This window comes from Macaca fascicularis, chromosome 7, assembly GCF_037993035.2.
Source record: "Macaca fascicularis isolate 582-1 chromosome 7, T2T-MFA8v1.1".
NCBI lineage: Eukaryota > Metazoa > Chordata > Mammalia > Primates > Cercopithecidae > Macaca > Macaca fascicularis.
Genome location: NC_088381.1, coordinates 44194487 through 44220533, shown reverse-complemented (window position 1 = coordinate 44220533; position 26047 = coordinate 44194487). Strand labels below are relative to the sequence as shown.

Below are 26047 nucleotides of genomic sequence, written 5' to 3'. Positions count from 1 at the left end.
AGTGTGATCCTTGCTGAATGATTTCCTTGTCTATGGAGACATTTGCATCTCAGTATTCTGGAGACTTTTTCTGGGGTTTATTTTCTATTTCATGTGTACAAGTGATTCCTACCACTTAATGAGTGTCCTGCCTATTGTCAGAGGAGAATGTGCCCTGTTCATGAACAGCCGTCTTTAGAAACCTGAACATCCACTTTAAGATTTCAGAGACAACTTGCAAACTATCCTGTAGCATTATAGGGCTCCCTATACAAGGTGGTCACTCAGCGTAGGCTTTGTGGTGTAGTGAAAAGAACACTAACTTCAGGATCAGGAGACAGACCACATACTGTGTGACCCAAGCAAATCATTGCCCCTAAGTCTCAGTTTCCTGTCTATAAGGATCAGTTAATTCTGAGGCCCTTCTGTGTTCTAACATTCTCTGGTTCTATGACTGCAGTTAGGGATGAGAATAAGATGGGCAGAAAACAATAGAAAAGGACTAAAGGCTTTCGAGAGGTCCATGTCAGCTGTGCCCTCCCTGAAGGATGCGTGAATAGCAATAACCATCTAGAAGGTACACCAATAGGACTATTTCTACCATTGAAACTAGCCTGCAGGTCAAGGCATCCTTGCCTGAAATCTCAGGTGCAGGTGTAGGGACAGCTGGGCAAGTTCCTTTTGGTAACCAGTCTAATTATTAATTCTGTAGGCTTCAGCATCAAATCCACCTTGCTGCTAGGTCAGTTTGATGACTGGGAGTTTCTCTGTTCATAGAACAGGCTCTTCTTCTATCTCCTACTTTCTGTGATGGTTTTCCTCTTGCCTGGTTCCTCTATGCCCGAGTACCCACCTGCATTGCTCTTCCTGTGGCCCATACCTCAGGAACTCTGCCTCTGCCTTGGTGATGCTACCCCTGTCTCATCCCATCAATTCCAGGACACAAGTGCTGCTCCTGAGTGTCAGCCTCTGCTGGGCTCTGCTGCCTGCTGAAAGGCTTTCCTCATGCCACCCCCTATCAGCCTGGGTCTCCAAAAGTGGCCTCCTGAGTGCCTCTGGTCAAGCTCCCCACGACCTAGCTCTCAGGTTGTCCCTTTACTCTTTGTGGTTGGAACTTTCCTGATGGTATGAGCTGGTTGCTTCTCAGGATGACCTCCAGGCACCTGAATCCTGGGTCCTGTGTTTGGCCTGTCTGGTTGCTCTTCTCCCATCACCCAAAGGGAGCTAACCCCTCCCAGCCTCATCCTATGTACAGAAGGGTTTGTCTGGTTCCAGTCCTGTCCCAGCTTCTCCTTTGCAGTTAATCTTTCATGCCAGCTGGTGCCCAGTAAGACAGAGTTCATATCTCTAGGTTCTGATTTCTAGTTCTTTGTACCTAACTAACACATCTGTCTGAATTCCTGGGCTTAGAAATATACTTGGACCTTGAATGTTTCCTGCTTAATTAGATTCATAACTTGGGAAAAAACAAATTTCTTATTCTCATGCTTGCCAACTTCAAATCCAGATGACTGCTTGGTTCTCCTAGTCCCAGTAATTCCTGGTGGTCTGTGTTCTGCCCAGCTCTGACATCACTGTGTCGTTTGGGGAGAGTGAAATAGGAAGTATTTAATCTCTGATCTTCCAGCTACTAGTGAACTGCTGTCCCCCTTTCCTGGCTTGTCAGCAGTTGACATGCTAGACCACGTTTACCTGTTTACTTGTTTACTGTATGCCCACCCCTCTACGGTGGCAGCTTCCTGAGAGCAGGGCTCATTGCTGTTTCCCCAGCACCTAGAACTGTGCCTGGCACAGTAGATAACATGCTTTCAAATTTTCTGGTAGGGAAAGGTAGGGCAGGGAGGGAGCTGAGGGGCAGAAATCCACTGGGAAGCAAGGGGCTGATCCTTTTCTGCACATGCCCAGAGGCTCTGTTATCATTCTGGATGTGAAGGCCTGCGTAGATAAGATGAAGGCAAGCTTGTTGGGATGTTATGGATTGAGGTCTCATTTCTGTTGCTATCAGGGCAGTGTGACAAATGGGTGAAGATTCCCTAGGAAAGTGACGTTCTTAACAAGACCCAGTAAGTTTTGCATGTTTATGGGATCTTGGGGAAAGATTGAAACTCGAGGGGAGGACTCAAACAGCCAGCTTCCCTTCCCAGGTGATGGGAAGCATTTGAGACTGTAAGTGCCAGATTAAACTGTAGCCACATTCTAGTTCCAAAGGGGAAGGAACCAGAACATTTGCCTAAGTTCAAAAGGATCGATGAGGGTGAATATCACTGTATTGATAATGGTCTGTTATAGCTGACAATGCTTTGGCAGAACAAAGGACTATACTTTGGATAGGGAAGTTGAGGCCTGTCCTATGCAGCCATTTGCTTGTTGTAGTGTGTACCTCTTTGGATCAGTTTCCAGGAGACTGACCATAGTAGGGTGGAGCAGAGGTTGGGGAGGGAAGGACTGAGGCCACATAGGAACATTAATGCTTAGTAGAGGAATTGGATCTTATTTGGTTAGTGTTTATGAGACCAGATCTTTGTGTATATGTTTCTGTGTGTTTCAGTGTGAGGCCACAATGTCTACACTGCTGTAGGTTACAAGGAAGAGAAATACAGGGCAGAGACCGTTTCCCAATTAGGTAGGATGACTTAAAGGTACCAAGTAACCATGTGCCAAGATACGAAATAAGAGGTGACTCAAGGTTGTGGCTCTAAAATTCTGAGTCCCAGATAGGAGACAACTTTGCTAGACTCCAAAATATCCCAGAGGGAAATCTGGGAGAAATGCGGAAGCCTCTGGGTGTTGCCAGCAGTCTGTGCTCAGCACATGCGTACCTTGAGAAGATCGCGCCCGGGATGAAACTGGATCTGAGGAGGAGCTACAGATCCTGCCTGTTGTGGGGACATCGTGTGAAGTCACCAGAGCACAGAGCACTTTTCTAAGTATGCCAGAATGACAAATGCCTTCCACACTCAGGACAACTGAGCTGGGTCCCCATAGTGAGAGCTGATGTGCCTTATCTGTGTATGCATTTGGGTATAATATGTTGTTAAGTCTAAACTTTACCCATCAATTTCAGATAATTAATCAATTATATTTATAAACCCCCATTGACACATCTAAAGTCATTTTATAAAATACTTAGGCCGGGCGCAGTGGCTCACGCCTGTAATCCCAGCACTTTGAGAGGCCAAGGCGGGCGCATCACGAGGTCAAGAGATCGAGACCATCCTGGCCAACACAGTGAAACCCCATCTCTATTAAAAATACAAAAATTAGCTGGGCATGGTGGTGCATGCCTGTAATCCCAGCGACTCGGGAGGCTGAGGCAGGAGAATCGCTTGAACCCGGGAGGTGGAGGTTGCAGTGAGCTAAGATTGTGCCACTGCACTCCAGCCTAGGCAACAGAGCAAGGCTCCGTCTCAAAAAAAAAAAAAAAATAACAAAATAAAATACCTGAAGATCTAAATAAAGATAGACTTCTAATAAATCAGCATGCTGATTAAAATGCATGAGAAGCATCATTCTTGTTAGCCGTGATTGTCTATTTCCTTAGCTTGTTTCAACTCACAGATACACTTCATACTCACAACATTCCCAACTTGTGTCTCTTCATGTGCTCATATAATATAAAAACAGTTCCTTGCCTGTCCTGTAAAATTTCAATGGGGAGAAAAGAAATAGTATATTATCTCAGAAACAAAGTACAGAAAATGTTACTGGCACAGAAAGACTACTAAGATTGATTTGATTTGAATCTAGAGTTACCTTCAGATATTATGAGAACACATTTGAAAAGGCTGTCTCAATTTGGAGTAAGTATGTCCTAGAAGAGTGCTTTTTGAGTATGATCCTCAGAACACCTGCATCAGAATCATCTAGTGTGCTTGTTAAAAAGGCATTTTCATGGGCATCATCCAAGCTCAGAAGACTTGGCAGGCAATCTGTCTTTTACCTCACTTCTTGGATGATTCTTGTGTACATCAAAATTTGAAAACCACTGTTCTAAGAGTGATAGGTTAAAAACATACAGGGTAGGCTGGGCACAGTGGCTCATGCCTATAATCCCAGCACTTTGGGAGGCTGAGGCGGGAGAATCGCTTGAACCCAGGAGGCAGAGGTTGCAGTGAGCCGAGATCGCACCACTGCACTCCAGCCTGGGTGACAGATGAGCACTTTGGGAGGCCGAGGCAGGCAGATCAAGAGGACAGGAGTTCGAGACCAGCCTGGCCAACATGGTGAAACCCCGTCTTTCCTAAAAATACAAAAAATTAGCTGGGCATGGTGGTGGGCGCCTGTAATCCCAGCTACTTCAGAGGCTGAGGCAGGAGAATCACTTGAACCTGGGAGGCAGAGGTTTCAGTGAGCCGAGGTCATGCCATTGCACTCCAGCCTGGGCAACGAGAGTGAAACTCTGTCTCAAAAAAAATTTTATATATATATATATATGGTAGCAATTTGTTCTGTGGAAAGAAATTTGTACTTCAATGGGAAACTATATGTTGTCTATAGCAGGGGTCTTCAATCCCTGGGCTGCAGACTGGTACCAGATTGGTCTCAGATAGGTCTGTGGCTTGTTAGGAACTGGGCCACACAGCAGGAAGTGAGCAGCAGGCAAGCAAATATTACCACTGGAGCGCCGTCTCCTGTCAGATCAGAGGTGGCATTAGATTCTCATAGGAGCAGGAAACCTATTGTTAACTGTACAAACAAGGGATCTAGGCTGCATGCTCCTTATGAGAATCTAACTGATGCCTGATGATCTGAGGTAGAACAGTTTCATTCTGAAACCATACTCCCTCTACCCACCTCCATGTCCATGGAAAAATCATCTTCCATGAAACTGGTCCCTGGTGCCGAAAAGGTTGGGGATTGCTGGTCTATAGCACTCCCTGCTGCCTTATCAGATTGATTCTTTTTTTTTTTTTTTTTTTTTTTTGAGACGGAGTCTCGCTCTGTCGCCCAGACTGGAGTGCAGTGGCGCGATCTCGGCTCACTGCAAGCTCCGCCTCCCGGGTTTACGCCATTCTCCTGCCTCAGCCTCCGGAGTAGCTGGGACTACAGGCGCCCGCCACCACGCCCGGCTAATTTCTTTTTGTATTTTTTTTTTAGTAGAGACGGGGTTTCACCGTGTTAGCCAGGATGGTCTCGATCTCCTGACCTCGTGATCCGCCCGCCTCGGCCTCCCAAAGTGCTGGGATTACAGGCTTGAGCCACCGCGCCCGGCCATCAGATTGATTCTATGGGAGATATTTTACAATTCTGTAAAGTGTAGGTAACTGATAGACAAGCAAATTCTGTCCAGTCTGGTAAAGGCTGAGTTGATTTCCCTTTCCTGCTCCCTTGTGGAAAAACCTATTTTGCCTTCATTTGCTAATTTCAATATTCCTGAGCTATAAAGATGTCTGTTTTGGGATTCTCTTTTGAACCCGTTTTAATATCTGCCTAGTTCCCTCTTTTTGTTTGTTTTGTTTTCTGGAGACAGGGTCTCACTCTCACCCAGGCTAGAGTTCAGTGACTCAATCACAGCTCACTGCAGCCTCGACCTCCCCAAGCTCAGGTGATCCTCCCACCTCAGCTTCCTGAGTACTGGGGACCACAGGCATGTGCCACCACACAGCTAAGTTTTGTGTATGTTTTTCAGTAGAGATAGGGTTTTGCCATGTTGCTTAGGCTGGTCTCGAACTCCTGGGCTCAAGTGATCCTCCCAGCCTCATCCTCCCAAAGTACTGGGATTGCAGGCATGAGCCACTGTGCCTGGCAATTCTTTCTGTAAATAAAATCTTTATCATGTGTTTATTTTTATATCTGTATGAGAGGCATGGCTTTACCTTTTTTTTTTTTTTAATTATCTTGTAACAGTTTTCTCCAAATAAATAAGAGGTAACCCTGGAGATGTCCAACAGTGGAAATGACTGCCTTGTGAAGTTGTGAACTTCCCTTCACTGGAAAGCTCAAAAAAGGAAACTATAGGCCGGGCGCGGTGGCTCAAGCCTGTAATCCCAGCACTTTGGGAGGCCGAGACGGGCGGATCACGAGGTCAGGAGATCGAGACCATCCTGGCTAACACGGTGAAACCCCGTCTCTACTAAAAAATACAAAAAACTAGCCAGGCGAGGTGGTGGGCGGCTGTAGTCCCAGCTACTCGGGAGGCTGAGGCAGGAGAATGGTGTAAACCCGGGAGGCGGAGCTTGCAGTGAGCTGAGATCCGGCCACTGCACTCCAGCCTGGGTGACAGAGCAAGACTCTGTCTCAAAAAAAAAAAAGGAAACTATATTCTGGGGCTTTGGTAAAAGAAATCACATGCCAGAATTATGACCACTCATCAACTTCCCACTTTATCAGGAAATCTGAGCTTTGGGACAGACAGTGGACTAAACAGTGGCTGCCAACGCTGGCTGCACATTAGAGTCATCTAATGCCTGGGCCCTACTTCCAGAAATACTGACTTATTTGGTCTTGGGTGGGCCATGGACGTAGGGCCATGCTGAGTCATATTGGAGCCCAAGGCAAAGGAAAAAATCAGTAATCTGGTCCTGTTTTCATTAAAAATTTTGATATTTTATTCATAATGAATTTTTTGCAGTAATGTTGATTGTTAAAATATTGCACTAAAATATTAGTTATCTTTATTAATGAGGGTTTTGTGTGTATGTGTGTGTTTGTGTTTCCTTAAATTTTGTGCTCAGGAAGAGTGCCTCACTTGCCTTACCCTAATTGCAGCCCTGCATGAGCATCTGCATTCTTTTTTTTTTTGAGATGGAGTCTCACTCGGTCACCCAGGCTGGAGTGCAGTGGCGCGATCTTGGCTCACTGCAACCTCCACCTCCTAAGTTCAAGCAATTCTCCTTTCTCAGCCTCTCAAGTAGCTGGGACTACAGGCGCATGGCACCACACCTGGCTAATTTTTGTATTTTTAGTAGAGATGGGATTTCACCATGTTGGTCAGGCTAGTCTCAAACTCCTGACCTCAGGTGATCCACCTGCCTCAGCCTCCCAAAGTGCTGGCATTACAGGCGTGAGCCACCGTGCCTGGCCGGCATCTGCATTCTTTAAAGCTCCTCACTGAGGTCACTCATGGGCAGCCAGGGTTGAGAACCACTGCCTAGTACATCTCTGGCATCCCTTACTGGGCTGTCCAGTATGGTAGCCAATATCCACATGAGGCAACTGAGAAGTTGAAATGCTAGTAGTACAAATTGAGATGTGTCATGGCTTTCAAAGCCTTAGTACAAAAAAAGTAGGAATATCTCAGTAATTTTCATACTGATTACATGTTGAAATGTTCAATATACTGTATTAAATAAAATATATTTTAAAAATTAACCTTACCTATTTCTTTAATTTTTAAAAAATGTTGCTCCAAGAAAATTTTGAATTATCTCTGTGGTTTATTACATTAGTGGTTTTCATTATATCTCTATTGGACAGTGCTATTCTAGGGACCTATGGTTAACATAAATATAACAAATCCTTTCCAACAAGTGGTTCCCATTTCATAAGTTTATAACCCCCTTTTAAAAAATAGTTCTATATTGAGAAGGAGCATCAGCAATAATCTGGCATCAAATCCCCATATGCAGAACAAGTTCACAGAGGTTTCATTTCCAGGGATATGTGGGGTGTTTAATGGATTTTTTTTTTCCTTCTGGGAATAGAATGCTTGGTTGGCAGAGACTTTCCTTTCAATACTTTAAAATTATGTTCCCATTGTCTTCTAGCTTTCGTAGATTATGTTGAAAACTGGCTGGGATTGGTGGCTCACGCCTGTAATCCCAGCACTTTGGGAGGCCGAGGTGGGCGGATCACGAGGTCAGGAGTTTGAGACCAGCCTGGCCAGCATGGTGAAACCCTGTCTCTACTAAAAATACAAAAAAAAAAAAAAAATTAGCCAGGCATGGTGCCACGCACCTGTAGTCCCAGCCACTCAGGAGGCTGAGGTAGGAGAGAATTGCTTGAACTTGGCAGGCAGAGGAGGTTGCAGTGAGCCAAGATCACGCCAGCCTAGGAGACAGTGCAAGACTCCATCTCAAAAAAAAAAGAGAAGAGAAGAGAAGAGAAAAGAAAACTTAGCTAGCAGTCTTATTGCTCATTTGAAGGTCAGGTAATTATATTTTTTCTAGCTACTTTTAAGATTTTCTGTTTCTTGGCCGGGCGCGGTGGCTCACGCCTGTAATCCCAGCACTTTGGAAGGCTGAGGCGGGCTGATCATGAGGTCAAGAGATTGAGACCATCCTGACCAACATGGTGAAACCCCGTGTCTACTAAAAATACACAAACTAGCTGGGCATGGTGGCGCGTGCCTGTAGTCCCAGCTACTCAGGAGGCTGAGGCAGGAGAACTGCTTGAACCCCGGAGGTGGAGGTTGCAGTGACCCGAGATTGCGCCACTGCACTCCAACCTGGTGACAGAGCGAGACTCCGTCTCAAAAATAAAAATAAAAATAAAAGATTTTCTGTTGCTCTTCAATTTTTAGGAGTATAATCATGATGTTCCCAGGTGTGATTTTCCTTATATTTATCTTGCCTGAGGTTTTTAGTGCTTTTTGAATGAGGTTGGATATGCGTTTTGATGTCTTTCACGAGTTGTAGGAAATTCCCAGCCAGTATTTATATAAAATCACTCCCTCCTCTCCTTGTGGAACACTAATTGCAGGAAAGTTAAAGATGGTTTCCTCCATGTTGCATGTATCTCTGAAGCCTTTTTCTACATTTTCATCATTTTCTCCCTCTGTGTGTAAGTTGGAATTTTTTTTCTACTGGCTTGTTTTCTAGTTCGCTAGTCATTTGTTCTGATAACCTATTAAATTCATATATTAAATTATTAATTTTGTCACACTAATTTTTGGTTCCAGAATTTCCATTTGGGTTAAAAAACTGATTCTAGGTCTTTGGTGACATGAATATATTACAAACATATATGTTTTCTTGAACATATTAGTCCTAGCTATTTTAAAGTCCCTGTCTTTAAACTCTATTCCTGCTGGGAATAGGATGCCTGGCTGGCAGAGACTTTTCTTTCAATACTTTAAAATTATGTTCCCATTCTCTTCTAGCTTTCATAGATTGTGTTGAAAAGTGGCCAGGATTGGTGGAGTTATGAGTCACCTGTGGATCTTTTTCTATTTTTCCCCTTTGTTTTCAATGATTTGGTCCCTCTTTTAGTATACCTTATGGTTTTTTATTGGATGATGGTCATTAAAGATGGAAAATTGTAGCAGCTCTAGATAACATCTTCCTTCAAAGAGGGTTAAATTTTTGTTTTTGGCAGACAAGTAGAGTACTGACAGCTCATCTTGATGTATCAAGCGTTTATTTTATTTTATTTTGTTTTGTTTTATTTTATTTTATTATTTTATTATTTTTTGAGATGGAATCTTACTGTGTCACCCAGGTTGGAGTGCAATGGCATGATCTCGGCTCACTGCAACCTCCACCTGCCAAGTTCAAGCAATTCTCCTACCTCAGCCTCTTGAGTAGCTGGGACTACAGATGTGCACTGCCATCCCTGGCTAATTTTTTTTTTTTTTTTTTTTTTTTTGTATTTTCAGTAGAGACAGGGTTTCACCATGCTGGCCAGGCTGGTCTGGAACTCCTGACCTCGTGATCCACCTGCCTTGGCCTCCCAAAGTGCTGGGATTATAGGTGCGAGCCACAGTGCTCGGCCCCTGATTTTATTTTATTTTTGTATTTAAAAGTTTTTTTTTGAGACTGTGTCTCACTCTGTCGCCCAGGCTAGAATGCAGTGGCGTGATCACAGCTCACTGTAGCCTCGAGTTCCCAGGCCCAAGAGATTCTCCCATCTCAGCCTCCCAAGTAGCCAGGACTACAGGTGTGTGCCACCATGCCCTGCTAATTTTTGTATTTTTGGTGGAGACAGGGTTTTGCCATGTTGCCCAGGCTGGTCTTGAACTCCTGGGCTCAAGCAATCTACCTACCTCAGCTCCCAATCCCATGCCTGGGATTACAGGCATAAGCCACCACGCCTGGACTAAGGGTTGATTTTAGCTGTTGTTGGACCTGGTCTATTTAAAGGTTTTCCCTCACGCTTTGTGTTTAGTTTTTTCTGCTAGGAAAGTGTACTTACTCCTAGAGTTTGGTCCTTTAGCAGTCTCCACTGGAAACTTGAGGTGTTTATTAGGACCCTTTCAATTTAGCAGGACAGGAACTCCAATCTCTTCCCAACAGCATGTGACTTTTGAAATATCTGCCAGATCTTTAGCCTCCCAGCTACTGTCACATTTTTCCCACGGATTTGCTGGAGTCTTGAGCTGTTCATTCCACCAGGTATGAGTCAATTAGGGGTTTAAATGGCATCCATACGTGAAATTTTTGGGCTCATTTCCCTTTGATCATCTTTGCTCTAGGATTTTGGATCTCAAGTCTCAAACAGTTTGACAGTTTTGAACTCCAGTCTCTGTTGCCTCCCAGCACTTTGGGAGGCTGAGGCGAGCGGATCACCAGGTCAAGAGATCAAGGTCATGAGGTCAAGAAAAAAATCTGTTTAGATTTACTTCCTAACACATTTTTAAATGTCCTTTAAAACTTGGGGGAATATGGCACTCACCTTAGATGCTTCTGTTCTTTCTTTCTTTCTTTATTTTTTTTAGAGACAGAGTCTTGCTTTGTCACCCAGGCTGGAGTGCAGTAGCATGATTTTGGCTCACTGCAACCTCCACCTTCTGGGTTCAAATGATTCTTGTGCCTCAGCCACCAGAGTATGTGGGATTAGAGAGATGGGCCATCACGCCCACCTAATTTTTGTATTTTTAGTAGAGATGGGGTTTTGCTATGTTGGTTAGGCTGGTCTCAAACTCCTGGCCTAAAGTGATCTGCCCACCTCGACCTCCCAAAATGTTGGGATTACAGGCGTGAGTCACCGTGACTGGCCCTTCTGTTCTTTTAAGACTATTTTAGTTGCCCTTCAATACCTTCAAGGAGTTGTTTTATATATATCTATCCAGCCTTTATAATCATTTTTAGTGAAAGAGTTAGTTGGTTGCAAGATACCTTGTCATAGTCAGAATGTCTAGATTTGGCAGGACATTTATAACTTTCTAAGAAAGGTGAACAGGAATATTCTTAGCCTTCATCCAGAGGAAACAACAGAAATGAAAGGCTTACACAAAGCTGTTTTTCCTTATCCCATAAAACAATTCCATATTTTATTTTACATGTGAGAGATGTAAGAGTGTACCCTTAGGCAGCTACCAAAGTAAACCTCAATGTTAGCAAAATTTTCCCAGGCAACTGCAATCTACTTACATACCCCAGTATCTCCCTTAACAATATGCTCATGTGTTACTACCTGGCTATCAGATTCTCAATTGCTATCCTACTCAGGCCCATTTCCCAGGTAGCATCTTAGGTTATAGATCTTTTTGTTTGCATTTATCCATCTTTCTCCCCGCTCAATGATATTTAAAATTTTACTTCTGTGTAAAATTCTTTTCAAGCTAGTTATTAGAAAGCACCATAATACATAATTTTTTTTTACTAGTAAACTTGCAAAGTGATTTAACATTTTAAGTCTCAGCTTCCTCATTTACAATATCAGAATGAAAATGTCTACCTTTCAAAGTTATTGCAAGAATGAAACAAAATGTGTGAAAATATTTAACAAGGTATAAAATGCTATCAAACAGAAATAACTATGGGTGATCCATGATATCTTCTAGATCAGGTCTGGCTCTCTTGATCTGAAAAGCCATGAACCAGAAAGAAAAAAACCAAAATTATCTATTCAGCCCTCACTCTTCAAAAACTGATGGAACAGGACTGGGTAACTGCACTAAATGGGTAACTTCCATTTGGAAAGAGAAACAATGAGAGAGAAACAGAAGACAGGACTTTGTAGTAATTCTGATATTCCACTGGGCAGACATTTCCAGGGCCCCTATCCTTTGGGTGGGAAATGTTCCTTGATTAGCTCTGATCCCAATTGCTTCATGAGCTTAGACACTATTCTTTGTGGTCCTTGACTCTGCCTTCTGAGATTTTATTTATTTTTCCTAATTGTCCTTGGGCCACATCTGAAGTGGATACTAGAGATTATATTTTCCTTAGCGATTTTTTAAGAGATGGGATCTTGCCATGTTGCCCAGGCTGGTCTTGAACTCCTGGCCTCAAGTGAGCGGTCCCCCTGCCTCAACCTCTTGAGCAGCTAGGATTACAGGCACAAGCCATCCTTAGCAATTTTAAAACTTTCTCACCCACTTCCTGCCTGTAGATAGTTAAGGGCCCAAGGGTTGTTTAAAGTCTTAAGCAGCGACAGTCTCTTTTAATCCAGACTGAGATTTCTCTTGACATTGAGTTCTTTAAAGAACTTAGTTGGTTTCTAATCTGTTTGATTTCAATCAGCTACAAGTACCAATAGCTACAACATGGAGTTCTTTTCTAGATACTTCTTAAATTTTCTATATTTCTTTGCTTTCTTGCTTCTATGCCTCTCTCTTAATTTCAGTTATCTTAAGACTATCAGGCTTCAGTAGGAGAGCTATACCCTTTTTCTTTTTACTCTTTTGTTCTGTTCTCTTTTTCCGGAGAGAGTCTTTCTAAATGAAAATATGTACTTGATAAGGTTTGGCTGTGTCCCCACCCAAATCTCATCTTGAATGTAGTTCTCATAATCCCCACGTGTCATGGGAGGAACCCAGTGGGAGGTAACTGAACCATGGGAGTGGTTACCCTTATACTGTTCTCATGATAGTGAGTTCTCACTCGATCTGATGATTTCATAAGGGGATGTTCCCCCTTTGCTCAGCACTTCTTTCTCCTGCCATCAGGTGAAGAATGTGTTTGCTTCCCCTTCCGCCATGATTGTAAGTTTCCTGAGACCTCCCCAGCCATGCAGAACTGGGAGTCAATTAAACCTCCTTCTTTTATAAATTACCCAATCTTGGGTATTCTTCATAGCAGCATGAGAATGGACTAATACAGTACTGGATGCCGTAATCTTTGTTGGATTCATACTCTAAGATACTTTAATTCAGAGGTTTTAATAGTAGGTTATAGTCATGCCTTTAATTTGACTCATATTGCAGGGCTGAGTTTTAATTGATTTTGGTTGTGTAAATAAATGCCTTTTCAATTTTTAAAATTCTCATTTTTGAGCTTTAAAATCAGTTCAGTTTTTCCCATTTTGCAAAGTGCCGAATTTCTGGGATCTCTCTATTCCCTTTCATTTCTGCTTGCAAGATGTCTGATTCATTTGGAAGCTCATAATTTTTGTATAATACCTTGCCAAATGCAGTCAGCAATGCCCAATATGAACCATTAACACTAACATTTCCAACTGTTTCTCCTAGAGCTGTAGGTACATTAAGTATATTATTTGCCTTCCAAGTAATTGCAGGTATCAATTTTGCCAAATATTTCACCACCTCATAACATGAATTGTCATCCTTCTGGTTTCTATTAACAGTTTCCCAGCCACTCATTGCCTGACCACCAAGCCAGTACCAAAATTTTAGGTTTCTGTTTTAGGAGCATCTTCTTTTGATATTAATTTCTGTATCAACCTGGTTAGGCTGGGTTATGTTGCAGTAATTCAACAAAATTACTGGTTGTTTCTAACAACGAAAGCTGCAGTTCTTGGTCCTGCTCCATTTCCTACATGGGTTGGCATGGGTCTTTGATCACTGTGAGTATATGCAGGGACCCAGGCTGAAGGAGGCTCTGTCTCAATGTGTTTCCGTGATTTCCAAGGCAGGAAAAAGGATATGGCAACTCAGGAAGTGGCTCCTACAGGCTTCTGCATAACAAGCACACGTATTACCTCTGCTTATATTTCACTGGCCAAAGCAAGTTATGTGGCCATGCCCAACTTCAGGAGGAGGGCTGAGGAAATACAATTTTGTTATGTGCCTGGAAGGAGGAGAATCAATATTTGTGAGCAGCTCAAATGATTCCCACCATGGCAATACCCTGGCCAGAGGAAATGATTGCTGGTGACTGTGGAGCTATGTAGGATGGTGGCACACTGCCTGTGTATGTGTGACACCAGCCCTGCCCCACACTGGTGCAGGCAGTAAACGTGACGCCTTTCTCCATATGGCTTTCATTACAACTTCATTTCATTAGGAAGTCAGTGGGGGTATTCTGCAGCATTAGAAAAATACCCGGAATGAGATCCACCAAGTTGCTTACAAACTCAGCAATGCTCCCTTCCCATATGCGTCAAGGAAAAATAAACTCATAGAGTGATCTAATTTCCTCTTTTTTTCCCCTGGGACTTTGGACAAGAACATCATTTGAAAGTCTGTGATCATAATGGGAAGAAAAAACACTGCTGAGAATAAGGACTTTTGAGGATTCTTCTTTCGGTAGCACTGACAATGATGTGTTATTAATGTTACTTTCTTTTTCTGGAACGAGCACCCACATTAAACTCACCCAAGAGTGGGAGCAGGTTACTCTGGAATTCGGGTAAATGATCTTGTTTTTAGACTCAGCATAACCCAAAAAGGCAATAAAATTTTAGGGCAATTGCTAAACTTTTTTTTTCTCCTTTTTAATGTAGAGATAGTCATAGGGGCTATGAAAAGAAGTCTGTGTTTCTCCAGCTGAAGAATATATAAGAGGTACCTAGAGGGGATATATTGGAAATAGATTCCAGAATTCTTATTGGACTGGGTTGGTAATATTTTAGAAATAGAGACAGTTGGTGGGAAACAGTCCTTAGGGGGAGAAAGGGCTTATATAGGGGACACCTTGTGTAAGACGAAGAATCATGCTTGACTTTGTAGACAATTATGGGTTCAAATGTCAGTTTCACAGAATTCCTGGCTGTATGACCCTGGGAAAGTGCTTAAAATCTTTAAGCCTAAAGTCCTCACTGTAATATGGTAGAAATAACACCTTCTGGCCGGGCGCGGTGGCTCAAGCCTGTAATCCCAGCACTTTGGGAGGCCGAGACGGGCGGATCACGAGGTCAGGAGATCGAGACCACCCTGGCTAACCCGGTGAAACCCCGTCTCTACTAAAAAAATACAAAAAACTAGCCAAGCGAGGTGGCAGGCGCCTGTAGTCCCAGCTACTCGGGAGGCTGAGGCAGGAGAAAGGCGTAAACCCGGGAGGCGGAGCTTGCAGTGAGCTGAGATCCGGCCACTGCACTCCAGCCTGGGCGACACAGCGAGACTCCGTCTCAGGAAAAAAAAAAAAAAGAAAGAAAAAAAAAAAGAAATAACACCTTCTTACAGGACAGGCATGAAGAATAAATGAGATAATGAAGTAAAGTGCTTGGCTCAGAGGCCAGTATGCAGTAGGCACTCCATAAATGCTGGTTCACCACTTACCATCCAAGAAAAGGCAATTAAGACAGCAAGTGAAGAGTCCTGAGCAGGGATGGACCCCAGGGTCTGAAAAGATGAAAACTCATCTCAGGAAAAATAAAGCAAGGATACTGCCGGAGAATTTCCAAAATGTTCAAATAGTCATGTGACTCCTCAGATTTTTATGACTCAACGTCTTCCCTCTTTTCTTGTATGTCTTCCCTCTTTTCTTGTACTTCCGTTTATTATCTGCGCCTTTTCTTTTTCCATTTCTTTTTCTTTTTCTTTTTTTTTTTTTTGAGATGGAGTCTTGCTCTGTTGACAGGCTGGAGTGCAGTGGCGTGATCTTGGCTCACTGCAACTGCTGCCTCCCGGGTTCAAGCCATTCTCCTGCCTCGGCCTCCCGAGTAGCTAGGATTATAGGCGCCTGCCAACACACCCAGCTAATTTTTGTATTTTTAGTACAAACGGGGTTTCACCATGTTGGCCAGGATGGTCTCGATCTCCTGATCTCATGATCTGCTCGCCTCGGCCTCCCAAAGTGCTGGGATTACAGGCGTGAGCCACCGCACCCGGCTTATCTGCTCCTTTTCTTTCTGATTATCCCCTCCTCCTCTTTCTTTTTCTTTTTTTTTTTTTTTTTGAGACGGAGTCTCGCTCTGTCACCCAGGCTGGAGTGCAGTGGCCGGATCTCAGCTCACTGCAAGCTCCGCCTCCCGGGTTTACGCCATTCTCCTGCCTCAGCCTCCCGAGTAGCTGGGACTACAGGCGCCCATCACCTCGCCTGGCTAGGTTTTTTTGTATTTTTTAGTAGAGACGGGGTTTCACCGTGTTAGCCAGGATGGTCTCGATCTCCTGACCTCGTGATCCGCCCGTCTCGGCCTCCCAAAGTGCTGGGATTGTAGGCTTGAGCCACCGCGCCCGGCCCCCTCCTCCTCTTTCAGTGGATGCTCTGTCTCTGGATTTTCTCCTCTCTCTTTTCTTCTGTTATCTTTTTCTTCTTTGTGTTGTTTCATCATCTGTTGCTCTAATCTATATTTCTTCTTCTTTCTCATTTTATCTTTCATCTTTTTTTAAGTTGTTGTGCATGGGTGGCCTGGAGGTGAGTCTATGGAACTCTGCTGGAAGTGTCTTCGGTGCCCCTGTCTGCCTTTTCTTTCTTTCTTTTTTTTTTTTTTTGAGACAGAGTCTCGCTCTGTGGCCCAGGCTGGAGAGCAGTGGCACAATCTCAGCTCACTGCAACCTCTGCCTCCTAGGTTCAAGTGATTCTCAGCCTCCTGAGTACCTGGGATTACAGGTGCACGCCACCACGCTTGGCTAATTTTTAGTAGAGATGGAGCTTCACCATGTTGGCCAGGCTGGACTCGAACTCCTGACCTCAGGTGATCCACCCACCTCAGCCTCCCAAAGTGCTGGGATTACAGGCATGAGCCACCGTGCCCGGCCTCTGTCTGCCTTTTCTGTAGCTGTCTTCAGTGAGCTCCCTGACCCTCAGTGGAACCCTCTCCTCTGCGCCATCCACGTGCTTCCCTGGGCCTTAGTCATCTGTTTCCCCTATAAAATCTGCTCTTGGAAATAGATCCAATCAACTCGGAGACTAAGGACTAAATAACCTATAAAGTTTGGGGCTTTACTTACCCCAAGGGTACTTGAACTTCAGTCAAATACAGAGTCTTAAGCTCAAGAAATAAATCTCTAATAATAATTTCAGGCAATAGAAAGTAATGAAGCACTTTTCGTGGCCGGGGGTGGGGGTGGGGCGGGAAGGGCAGGAGACTGTCCCTGCCAAATACGCCTTTTTACAGAGTTGTTCTACTTTTGATATTTTAGAATAAAATAAAACAAATAGATTCAGATAAAGCTAGAGTTAGATTTAACCATCTTCTGGTATGTGGAAGTGTTTTGGTCTAATCAGTTTGGGGATAAAAACTTTAATTCCAAAGGGATTGTGTGTAGCAGATGTAACAATTAATTTCAGGTAAATCAGTTCAATCTGGCTTCTTCATTCTCTCTTTATTTTATCAATTTTAATGTAATTTGCAAGGGGATCCAAACTCCACTTTACGTGTCTGCAAACAGCACGAATTCATCTAATCAAAGAGTCTCATGTGCCCTGACAGTGCCTGGCAGCCTGCTGAGGATTGCCAGGTGTCAGACCATTCTATTCACTTGGCCTCAGGCTGAAGGTCTGCATGCTTTTAAAGAACGTATAAAATTTGGGGCTGGGTGCGGTGGCTCATGCCTGGAATCCCAGCACTTTGGGAGGCTGAGGCGGGTGGATCACGAGGTCAAGAGATTGAGACCATCCTGGCCAACATGGTGAAACCCCGTCTCTACTAAAAATACAAAAATTAGCCAGGCATGGTGGCACGTGCCCGTAATCCCAGATACTCGGGAGGCTGAGGCAGGAGAATTGCTTGAATTGAGGAGGCAGAGGTTGCAGTGAGCCAAGACTACAGCATTGCACTCCAGCCTGGTGACAGAATGAGACTGTCTCAAAAAAAAAAAAAAAAAAAGAAAGAAAGAAAAAAGAAAAAGGAAAATAGAACTTATAAAATTTGATCCTTGGCCGGGCGCGGTGGCTCAAGCCTGTAATCCCAGCACTTTGGGAGGCTGAGGCGGGCGGATCACGAGGTCAGGAGATCGAGACCATCCTGGCTGACACGGTGAAACCCCGTCTCTACTAAAAAATACAAAAAAAAAACTAGCCGGGCGAGGTGGCGGGCGCCTGTAGTCCCAGCTACTGGGGAGGCTGAGGCAGGAGAATTGCGTGAACCCGGAAGGTGGAGCCTGCAGTGAGCTGAGATCCGGCCACTGCACTCCAGCCTGGGCGGCAGAGCGAGACTCCGTCTCAAAAAAAAAAAAAATTTGATCCTTGAAAATTGTACTGGTCTCAAGTATAAAGAATGCAAGTTAATAAATGTAGAACTGAATATCTACAAATCAAAACATCTGATCGACTGGTTACTACTCAATTCTTATGTCATTATATATACCTTATATTTAATGTGGGAGATGAATATATTTTAAGATGTTTGAGGTGCTGTGAAGTGGGTCTTCCATAAGTAAGAGTGTACAGGGTTACTCAGGGTCTTAGAATGGCCCTGAGTGTGAGAGACTTGAAAATCTGAATCAAAGTGGAAAAACATGAAACTATTTCTCTGGAGTAACATGAGTCTCTAGGCACAAAATGGAGGTTCTATTTTTGGCAGGAGACATTGCATTGCACTTGCCCCTAGTCAGCTACATCAGGATAAAGCAGCTATGCAGGGGCCCCTGGTATCATTGGAAACAGACCAAAAGTAGAGAAAATGGTTTTTATCAGCACTCCCTTCAGAAATAAATTATCATATGTTGGTAGGAGGATGCTACGGACTGAAATGTGTCCTAACCTCCCAAGTGACTGTATTGGAGAGCCTCTAAGGAAGTGATTAAGGTTAAATGAGGTTGTAGGCATGATGTTCTGATTAATGGAACTGGTACCTTGTAAAAGAGACAACAGAGATCTCTCTCTCTCTTTCCAATATGTGAGGACACCACAAGGAGGCAGCCATTTACAAGCCAGGAAGCAAGCCCTCACCAGGAACTAAATCTGCTAGTGCCTTGTCCTTGGACATACCAGCTGCCAGACAGTGAGAAAACACATTTCTGTGGTTCAAGCCGTTTAGCTTGTGCTATATTGTTATGGCAGCCCCAGCAGACTAAGACAGAAGCTATTCATTGATAAGCAGCTTTGGGTGGGATCAAGAAGCTCAGGGCCTGCTTCAGGATCATGAGGTGGTCCCCAAAATGCATCCTAAGTCTGGAGAGCTTGCATGGCTTCTGCTTTACCAAAGTGGGTGTGCAAGATTGGTGACGAAGTAGAACTTTCCAGGACTAAGTGCTACTTTCTGTGGAGTTGTGTATCTGCTCTTCCCCAAGCAGCAATCAGCCTTCCTCTACAGACATGTCAAACTAATATTAAAGAATATCTATTTGAAGGGGCACCAAATTATTAGCTACCTAGATCACCCACAGGCATGCCTTTGGTCCACCCCTGGCCAACTGTAACCCTTCATACCTCCAGATCATAGCCAATGCCATGGGCCCTACAGATCTGAAGAAAAACGTAGTGGAAAACCAGTGAGAGATTGCTGTGTCTTAGCTGGGTTGTCATCACTGCATAACGACTGGTTGCCAGCGTCTGGAAAGGAGCACAACTGAATATTAAACAGATATTTAAATAAACTTATAATTTTTGAATACTTGTAGATTAACAAGAAAATTGCAAAGGTAATTCTGAGAGTTCCTATATCCCCCACACCCAGTTCTTCTATTGTTAACATCTTACATTGCTATGGTACCTTTGTCACAACTAAGGGAACAAATTGCTACATTACTTTTTATTTTTTGAGACAGGGTCTCATTCTGTCACCCAGGATGAAGTGCAGTGGCGCAATCTGGGCTCACTGCAACCAGTGCCTCCTGGGCTTAAGTGATCCTCCCGCTTCAGCCTCCCGAGTAGCTGGGACTACAGGTGTGTGCCACCACACATGGCTAATTTTATTATTTTTTGTAGAGACAGGGTTTCACTATGTTGCCCAGGCTGGTTTTGAACTCCTAGCTCAAGCAATCAGCCAGCCTTGGTCTCCCAAAATGCTGGGATTACCAGTGTGAGCCACCACACCTGGCCCTACATTACTATTAATGTAAATCCATACTTTATTTCTGTTTCATTCGTTTTTCCCTAATTCCTTTCTTCTGTTTCAGGATCCCATCTAAGATACCACACCGTAACTAGTTGTCATCTCTCCTTAGGTTTCTCTGGGCTGTGACAGCTTCACATCTTTCCCTGTGTTTGATGATCTTAACAGTGCTGAGGAGTAATGGGCAAGCATTTTGTGAAATCTCTCTCAATTTCAGTTTGTCTGATGTTTTTCTCCTGATTAGACTGTAGTAATGTGTTTTTGAGAGGAAGACCACATGGGCAAACTGCCATTTTCCTCACTTCGTATCAAGCGTAGATAGATGGTATCAGTGTGACTTATCACTGATGACGTTAACCTTTATCACCTGGCTACAGTGGCTTTTGAAGTTTGTGAAAAAACTTTACAGGTTTCTCTGCTGTAAAGGTATTTTCCCGCTCTTCCCATACTTCAACCTTTGGCAGCAAGTCACCGAGCATGGACCACCTCCTTGAGGTTGCCAACATTAGAAATTTGATGCTGCTTTCTTTCTTTGGGGAAACTGCTCTTCTTTATCTTGCTTGTCTATCAGTGAAAGCCATGCCAAAGAGAATGGTGATAGTAGGGCCAAAGTGCTGTCATTACGTATTTCCTGGAAACATTTAACATTTAATATGTACCAGATAAAGTGCTGGATCCTGGCAGTTTTATAGCATGTTCTTTGTGAGATGTGATATTTGCCTTAGTCAATCAACAGTTTTTCTCTGGATAGCTGGAAATGTGGAGAACTGCATATAGGGCCATGGCCAACCTTAGGGCATAGTAGATAAAGGTGCCTGGCTTGGTTCTAGAACTGTGGTGGTGCACAGGTGTTGGGCAAGTAGGTACCCGGGCTTGTGCAGTGACTTAGAACAGGAGTAGGAAAAGGAGGTGCTGCTGGTCTGGAGCTGGCCGTAAGGAATCGTAGTGACCTGACATGCATTATAATCAGGCCTCCGGCTCGCCTCCTGTCTCTGAGACAATGCAGGGGAATTAGGGCTGACTGAGTGTTCTGCAGAGAATAGACATCCTTTCCTCTCCTGCATCTCTCTCTCCCTCTACACACACACACACACACACACACACACACACACACACAGATTTCGTGGCACTTTTGGTGACATGCTCCCCCGATATGTGATTGAGGGAGCATGTTTTTCTTCAACATTTACATCAAGTCCTGTGTCTGAAGGTCATATCATCAGTACCTCCAGTTAAGGCTGCTCATCCTAAATGCAAGTAGAATCCGCATCTGCAGATGTGTTAGGCCCCCACAGGCTAATACAGCTTGAGTTGTGTACCCACCTTGTAGGGTCCCATTTGTAGCCATTGGGATTTTTCTAACAACAGAAATCTGATTTGACCCTCATATGCCTCACAGCTGTACACTGTCACCCTGACCTATCATGAGTTGTTCCCTTGGTTGTCTCCCTTCCATGACTGGGAGTTTTCTGAGGGCAGGCGCTGTTTGGGGGCAGGTGCTGTTTGGTTTCTGAATCTCCGGTTTGGGCATGATACCAGCACAGAACAGGCACTCGGTGTTTATTACATAAAAGAGAATGAATAACCGAAATAGATTAGGTGGATAGCTCTTCCCTCTTAAGAGACTCTTCCAAGGATAATTTGAATTCAAGAAATTTAAGTAATTCAAGAAAGACACTGCCCATTGATAAATACTTTGGGGCAAAAGCAGGTGATTATTACAAGGCACAGGGGACAGTCACGCCATCCTTAGAGGAGGACAACTCAGGGCAGTTGCTCTGGGTCTTGCCTGCTGGAGGACAGCATGGCTCTGGTGGACTAAGCAGGAATAATTGGTGGGGTAACAAGAACTGGCTTGGAGAAGTTCTGGCCCAGCTGGCCAGTATGTCTGGAAGGGCATGGCCACCAGGCCTGCTCGCCCTGCCATACCAGGCTGGCCATGCTCTCACCTTCACACTGAAAAGCCCAGAAGCATCCAGAAGCATGGGCTTTTGCACATGGAAGTGAACTGTAAACACTCTCGAATTCCACTGTGGTTACTGAGCATGTAATTGCATGGTAATTGCCATGAATTCACAAGATAATTCCAAGGTTATTTTTGTCTTCTAAACTTGTCTGATGCTGCCATAGTATATAAAGAAAAACCAAGACCAGGCCCCAGCCAGCAATAGAGGTAGGCAGGCAGGCATGTGGTAGCACGATCTAGCAATACTATGTATCTTGGCTCCAAAGCACAGCAGAAGAGCTTACTGTCCAGTAGTACATGATTACTAGACAACACGTAAGGGTGGGCTACCCTGAGGTTTCTTCTTCACTAGAGATGCAGGTGCAACTCCCCCTCCTCCCAGACCGGGGCTTGTGATGCATAAAGAATCTGAAAGAAGAGCCAGGATATTTGGTACATGTCTCCCAACCTTCTTTTCCGTTACCATCACCATCCTAGTCCAGACCTTTATTGCCTGGAGAGTTAGAGGTAAGGATACAAGCATAATTCTGTAGTGGAAAGAGTGGAAAGGTTATATGGAGTGAGAAAGAAGTTCAAAACCTGACAAGGCCACTTACTATGTGTGTGATCTTGAACAGATCATTGAAATTCTCTGTCTTCTGATGATTAAATAAGCACCTACTGCAGTGCCTGGAACCTGATAAAGGGTAGCTACTATTTTTGCTGTCATTCCTTTGAAAGGATTTTGGATCTACAATAAATGTAACTTCCCAGGCTGTTCTTCCCCCTACTCTTCCCCATTCTCCCGAGATTCTGAACAGTATCACCAGATTAATCATTTTCCCCTAACACAGGTTGGTCAGTGTCATCCTTCTACTCAGAAATATTCAGGCCTTTTCACCTTCAAGGTGAAATTCAGACCCGGTGTGGTGGGTAGACCTCCCCAAACTTGCTCAGTGCACCCTTCCAACTACTTCTCCTGCTCCGCACTTCCCCAGTTCTGTGCTCCAGTCCAACTGGTTCACTGCCTTTTCCTAGCAGACCACAGGTTTCTTTGGACTCTGTGCCATCTGCTAGGGGACGTCCTCCCCTCCTTGCCAGTTAGTGACTGTTCTAGTCTTTAAGGCAGGATCAAGTTCTATGTTTTCAGTAAAGTGTTCCCTGTCCCTGCCAGTTCACAGTCATTTCCCCTGAGAACTCTGGCAGCAAGCTGAGGGTCTGTCACTCAAATGGCATTTAAATGAGGCCTTGTGGTATTTCCTTGTGTATGTTATCTATTTTAATAGCAACATCTCTCTCTCTCTATGGCCTTTCTTTTCAGCTCCTTAAGGATAGGGACTTTGTCAAGTATCTTTGTCTCCTGATGCTTGGTGAAAGTCCTGGCACATATTAAGTACTAAATAAATGCATTAGAATAATACTTACAAGATACACCGACTTTTTAGAAGACTTAGCCAACTGCATGCTTTATACAGGAAAAAACTATCAATCACCTAGGGTTGTCTTATATCCAGCCTGATAGCACAAGTGAATAGCATAGGAGTATTGAGAGGAGGATTAGATGAGAATATAAAGACCTTGGAATAGTGTCTGGCACATAGTAAGCTCTCAGTGAATGTTAGCAATTATTTTCACGTATTAAACTAAATAGTTTCAAAAATAAGGTCAATTATTTAAAATTAAAACTGACCAACTAACCAAAAAACCTTTTCATCAGAAGGTGACTTGAATCAGAAGACCTGGGCTTTGCTATGTACCACCTTTATGACTTGGGCAGCTCACTTAACCTTGCTTAGCCTCAGTTTCCTATTCTGTAAAATGGATATAATAATCCTTGACATCGATTTCTTGGGGTTATCATGGGGATCAAATAAGCTCGCGTATAATTAAAGTATAAAGCATTATACAAATAGAAAACATAATTATTAAAAGGTTGATTTGTAAAAACTAGTCTCTTCTGATGCTGTACAATTTATCTAGGTTTGACAAGGATCAAAAAAGAAATCATGATTTGGAAATATCTATTGAAATTAAAAATGGTTATGTCCTTTGAGCCAAAATTCCACTTTATGGTATATATTCTAAGATATATCTGAAATGTGCCAAGTGATATATATACAAAGTTATTCATTGCAGCACTGTAATAGGAAAAAATTGGAAACAACCCAAAAATCTACCCATGGGGTAGATAAATTATGGCACATCCATGCAATGGAATAGCAGTTGCTGTAAAAAAGAAATGATACTGCTCAGGTGTCTGAATCTGAAAAAAAAGAAATGAGAACATTTTTATGAAGTGTTAAAGAAAGCTCTCCAAAGAAAAAAGTGAGATTCAGAACAGTATGTATTATAGGCTACATTTTGGGTATAAAAGGGGGAAAAGGATCACCTGTATGTGTATTTACTTGTGTATGTAAAAAGATGCTCTGAAAGGATATATGACACAGAATGGTGGTTACTTTTGTAGCATGAGGTGGGAACTAATCAGTGGGAAGGAGGTTTGTCAATGTGTGACTGCTTCCACCTTTTGCCTTTTGAACCATGTGAATATATTATGTATTTCAAAAAATTAAATGAGAATCCCATTAAACTTGATTTAGAAAAGTTGAAGATGTATATTTCACGCCTATTTTTAGTGTGTGAACTGTTCATTTTTTTAAAAAACATAGTCAAGCTTTTCTACATGGTTCATGGTATAAGTGACATGCTCTTTTCCATGCTCTGTGTTATTTGCTTGGAAATCTGTGCTATGTATAGGAAACCATGTCCAGTTACATGTCCTTTTTAAAATCTAAGACTCCTCTATGAACATCTGGTCTATTTAATGCTTCTGTGTGAGACTCAGAAGCTGAGGCTGAGCTCAGAGCAGACGTGAAGCCAATGGATAATGGCAATATTCCTGGAGACAACCTCGTCACACTGGGAAATACATCCTCCTTTCAAAGAATAGCTTTCTCAATGGTCTCAAAAACAGACTTCTTTAGGGGTGAGCACAGGCTCCACTCTGGGGCTGGATCACTGATCCTCAGCCGATGCAAGGCATGTTGGAACACGTGACAGTTAAACACAGGCCAAGGTTAAATCTTGGCTTCCCTACTCACTTGCTTACTGACCTTTAACAAATGCTTAACATCTCTTAACCTCGCCTTCCTCTCTAAAAATGAGCATAATAACAGCACCTGCCTAATATATTGGACTGCAAAAAGATTCTTGGAAAGCACTTAGTAAAGTACTTGGGGTGGAGTAAAAGCTCTGTGTCCTTTGATAAACCGGAGCGCTTTGCTACTCACCCTTATATCCTCTGTGCTTAGTAGAGTGCCTGGCACAAAATAGGCATTGGGTAAATATCTGCAGAATTTACTTGTAGTTGATCCTTGCTGAAAGTAGTAACTGATGGCTAAGGTAAAGGCTGATGAGAACTTAGAATATAACCTGTTACAATATTACTCCTTTCTAAAAGATCCTGCAAGAAAAAGACCTTTTAAGTGAAGGCTGTAGTATAGAGGGATGGGCCCTTCCTGTGTCCCCGTACAGAAGATGTCCCCTCCTTCAGCCATCCACAACACATGAGGCTGCTGGGGCCAGGCTTGGTGCAGAGTCCTTTCTGTAGGCCCCATAAAATCAAATCTCCCAAGTGACCTTGGGGATCATGTAGCCCTCCTTTATTTTACACATGAGGAAACTGAGGCCAGAAGAGAAGATCAGAACTCATGATCCCTAACTCCCAGACCAGTACTCTTCACTCCAAATTTCCACTGGCCACATTTGGAATGGGTGGGAATTTCAGAGGTTAGCCTTTTCTAGTAAAACAGGAGAAAAAAATAAAAGACAAAATATTCTTGGTAGAAGTCTAGTCTTATTAAACTACCTTTCTAAATCACAATCTAACAAGAATGCTTCAAGCTAAATAAAGGAAGCTCAAAATACTCCTTTTCACTGGAGAATATAATTTTGCTTCAGCCACAATTTAAATTGATTTAGTTCTGAGCACCAGCACTTGAAGTGTGGAACATATTCTATTTTCGCCATGATACTTGTTTTGACAGTGATGCATTTCAGTTGACATAGTTGAAATCCTTATGTAATAAATCTCTGCCTGAAAATTAATCATGTTTATAATATTCTGAGAATTAATAACACCCATTGCTCAAATCATTAACTTAAAAAAGGAGCTTCCAAAAT

General features: G+C 43.3%; 1 protein-coding gene across 1 annotated transcript in view; it reads right to left on the bottom strand.

Moving 5' to 3' along the window:
* The window catches only part of IQCH (IQ motif containing H), a 256827-nt gene that overhangs the window by 7929 nt on the left and 222851 nt on the right, over nt 1-26047 (bottom strand). The window contains exons 18-19 of the mRNA XM_065547585.2: nt 19296-19418; nt 3555-3616 (exon numbers count right to left, since the gene is read on the bottom strand). Coding sequence (XP_065403657.1) covers nt 3555-3616; nt 19296-19418 — 185 coding nt within the window. The remainder of the gene's footprint in view (nt 1-3554; nt 3617-19295; nt 19419-26047) is intronic.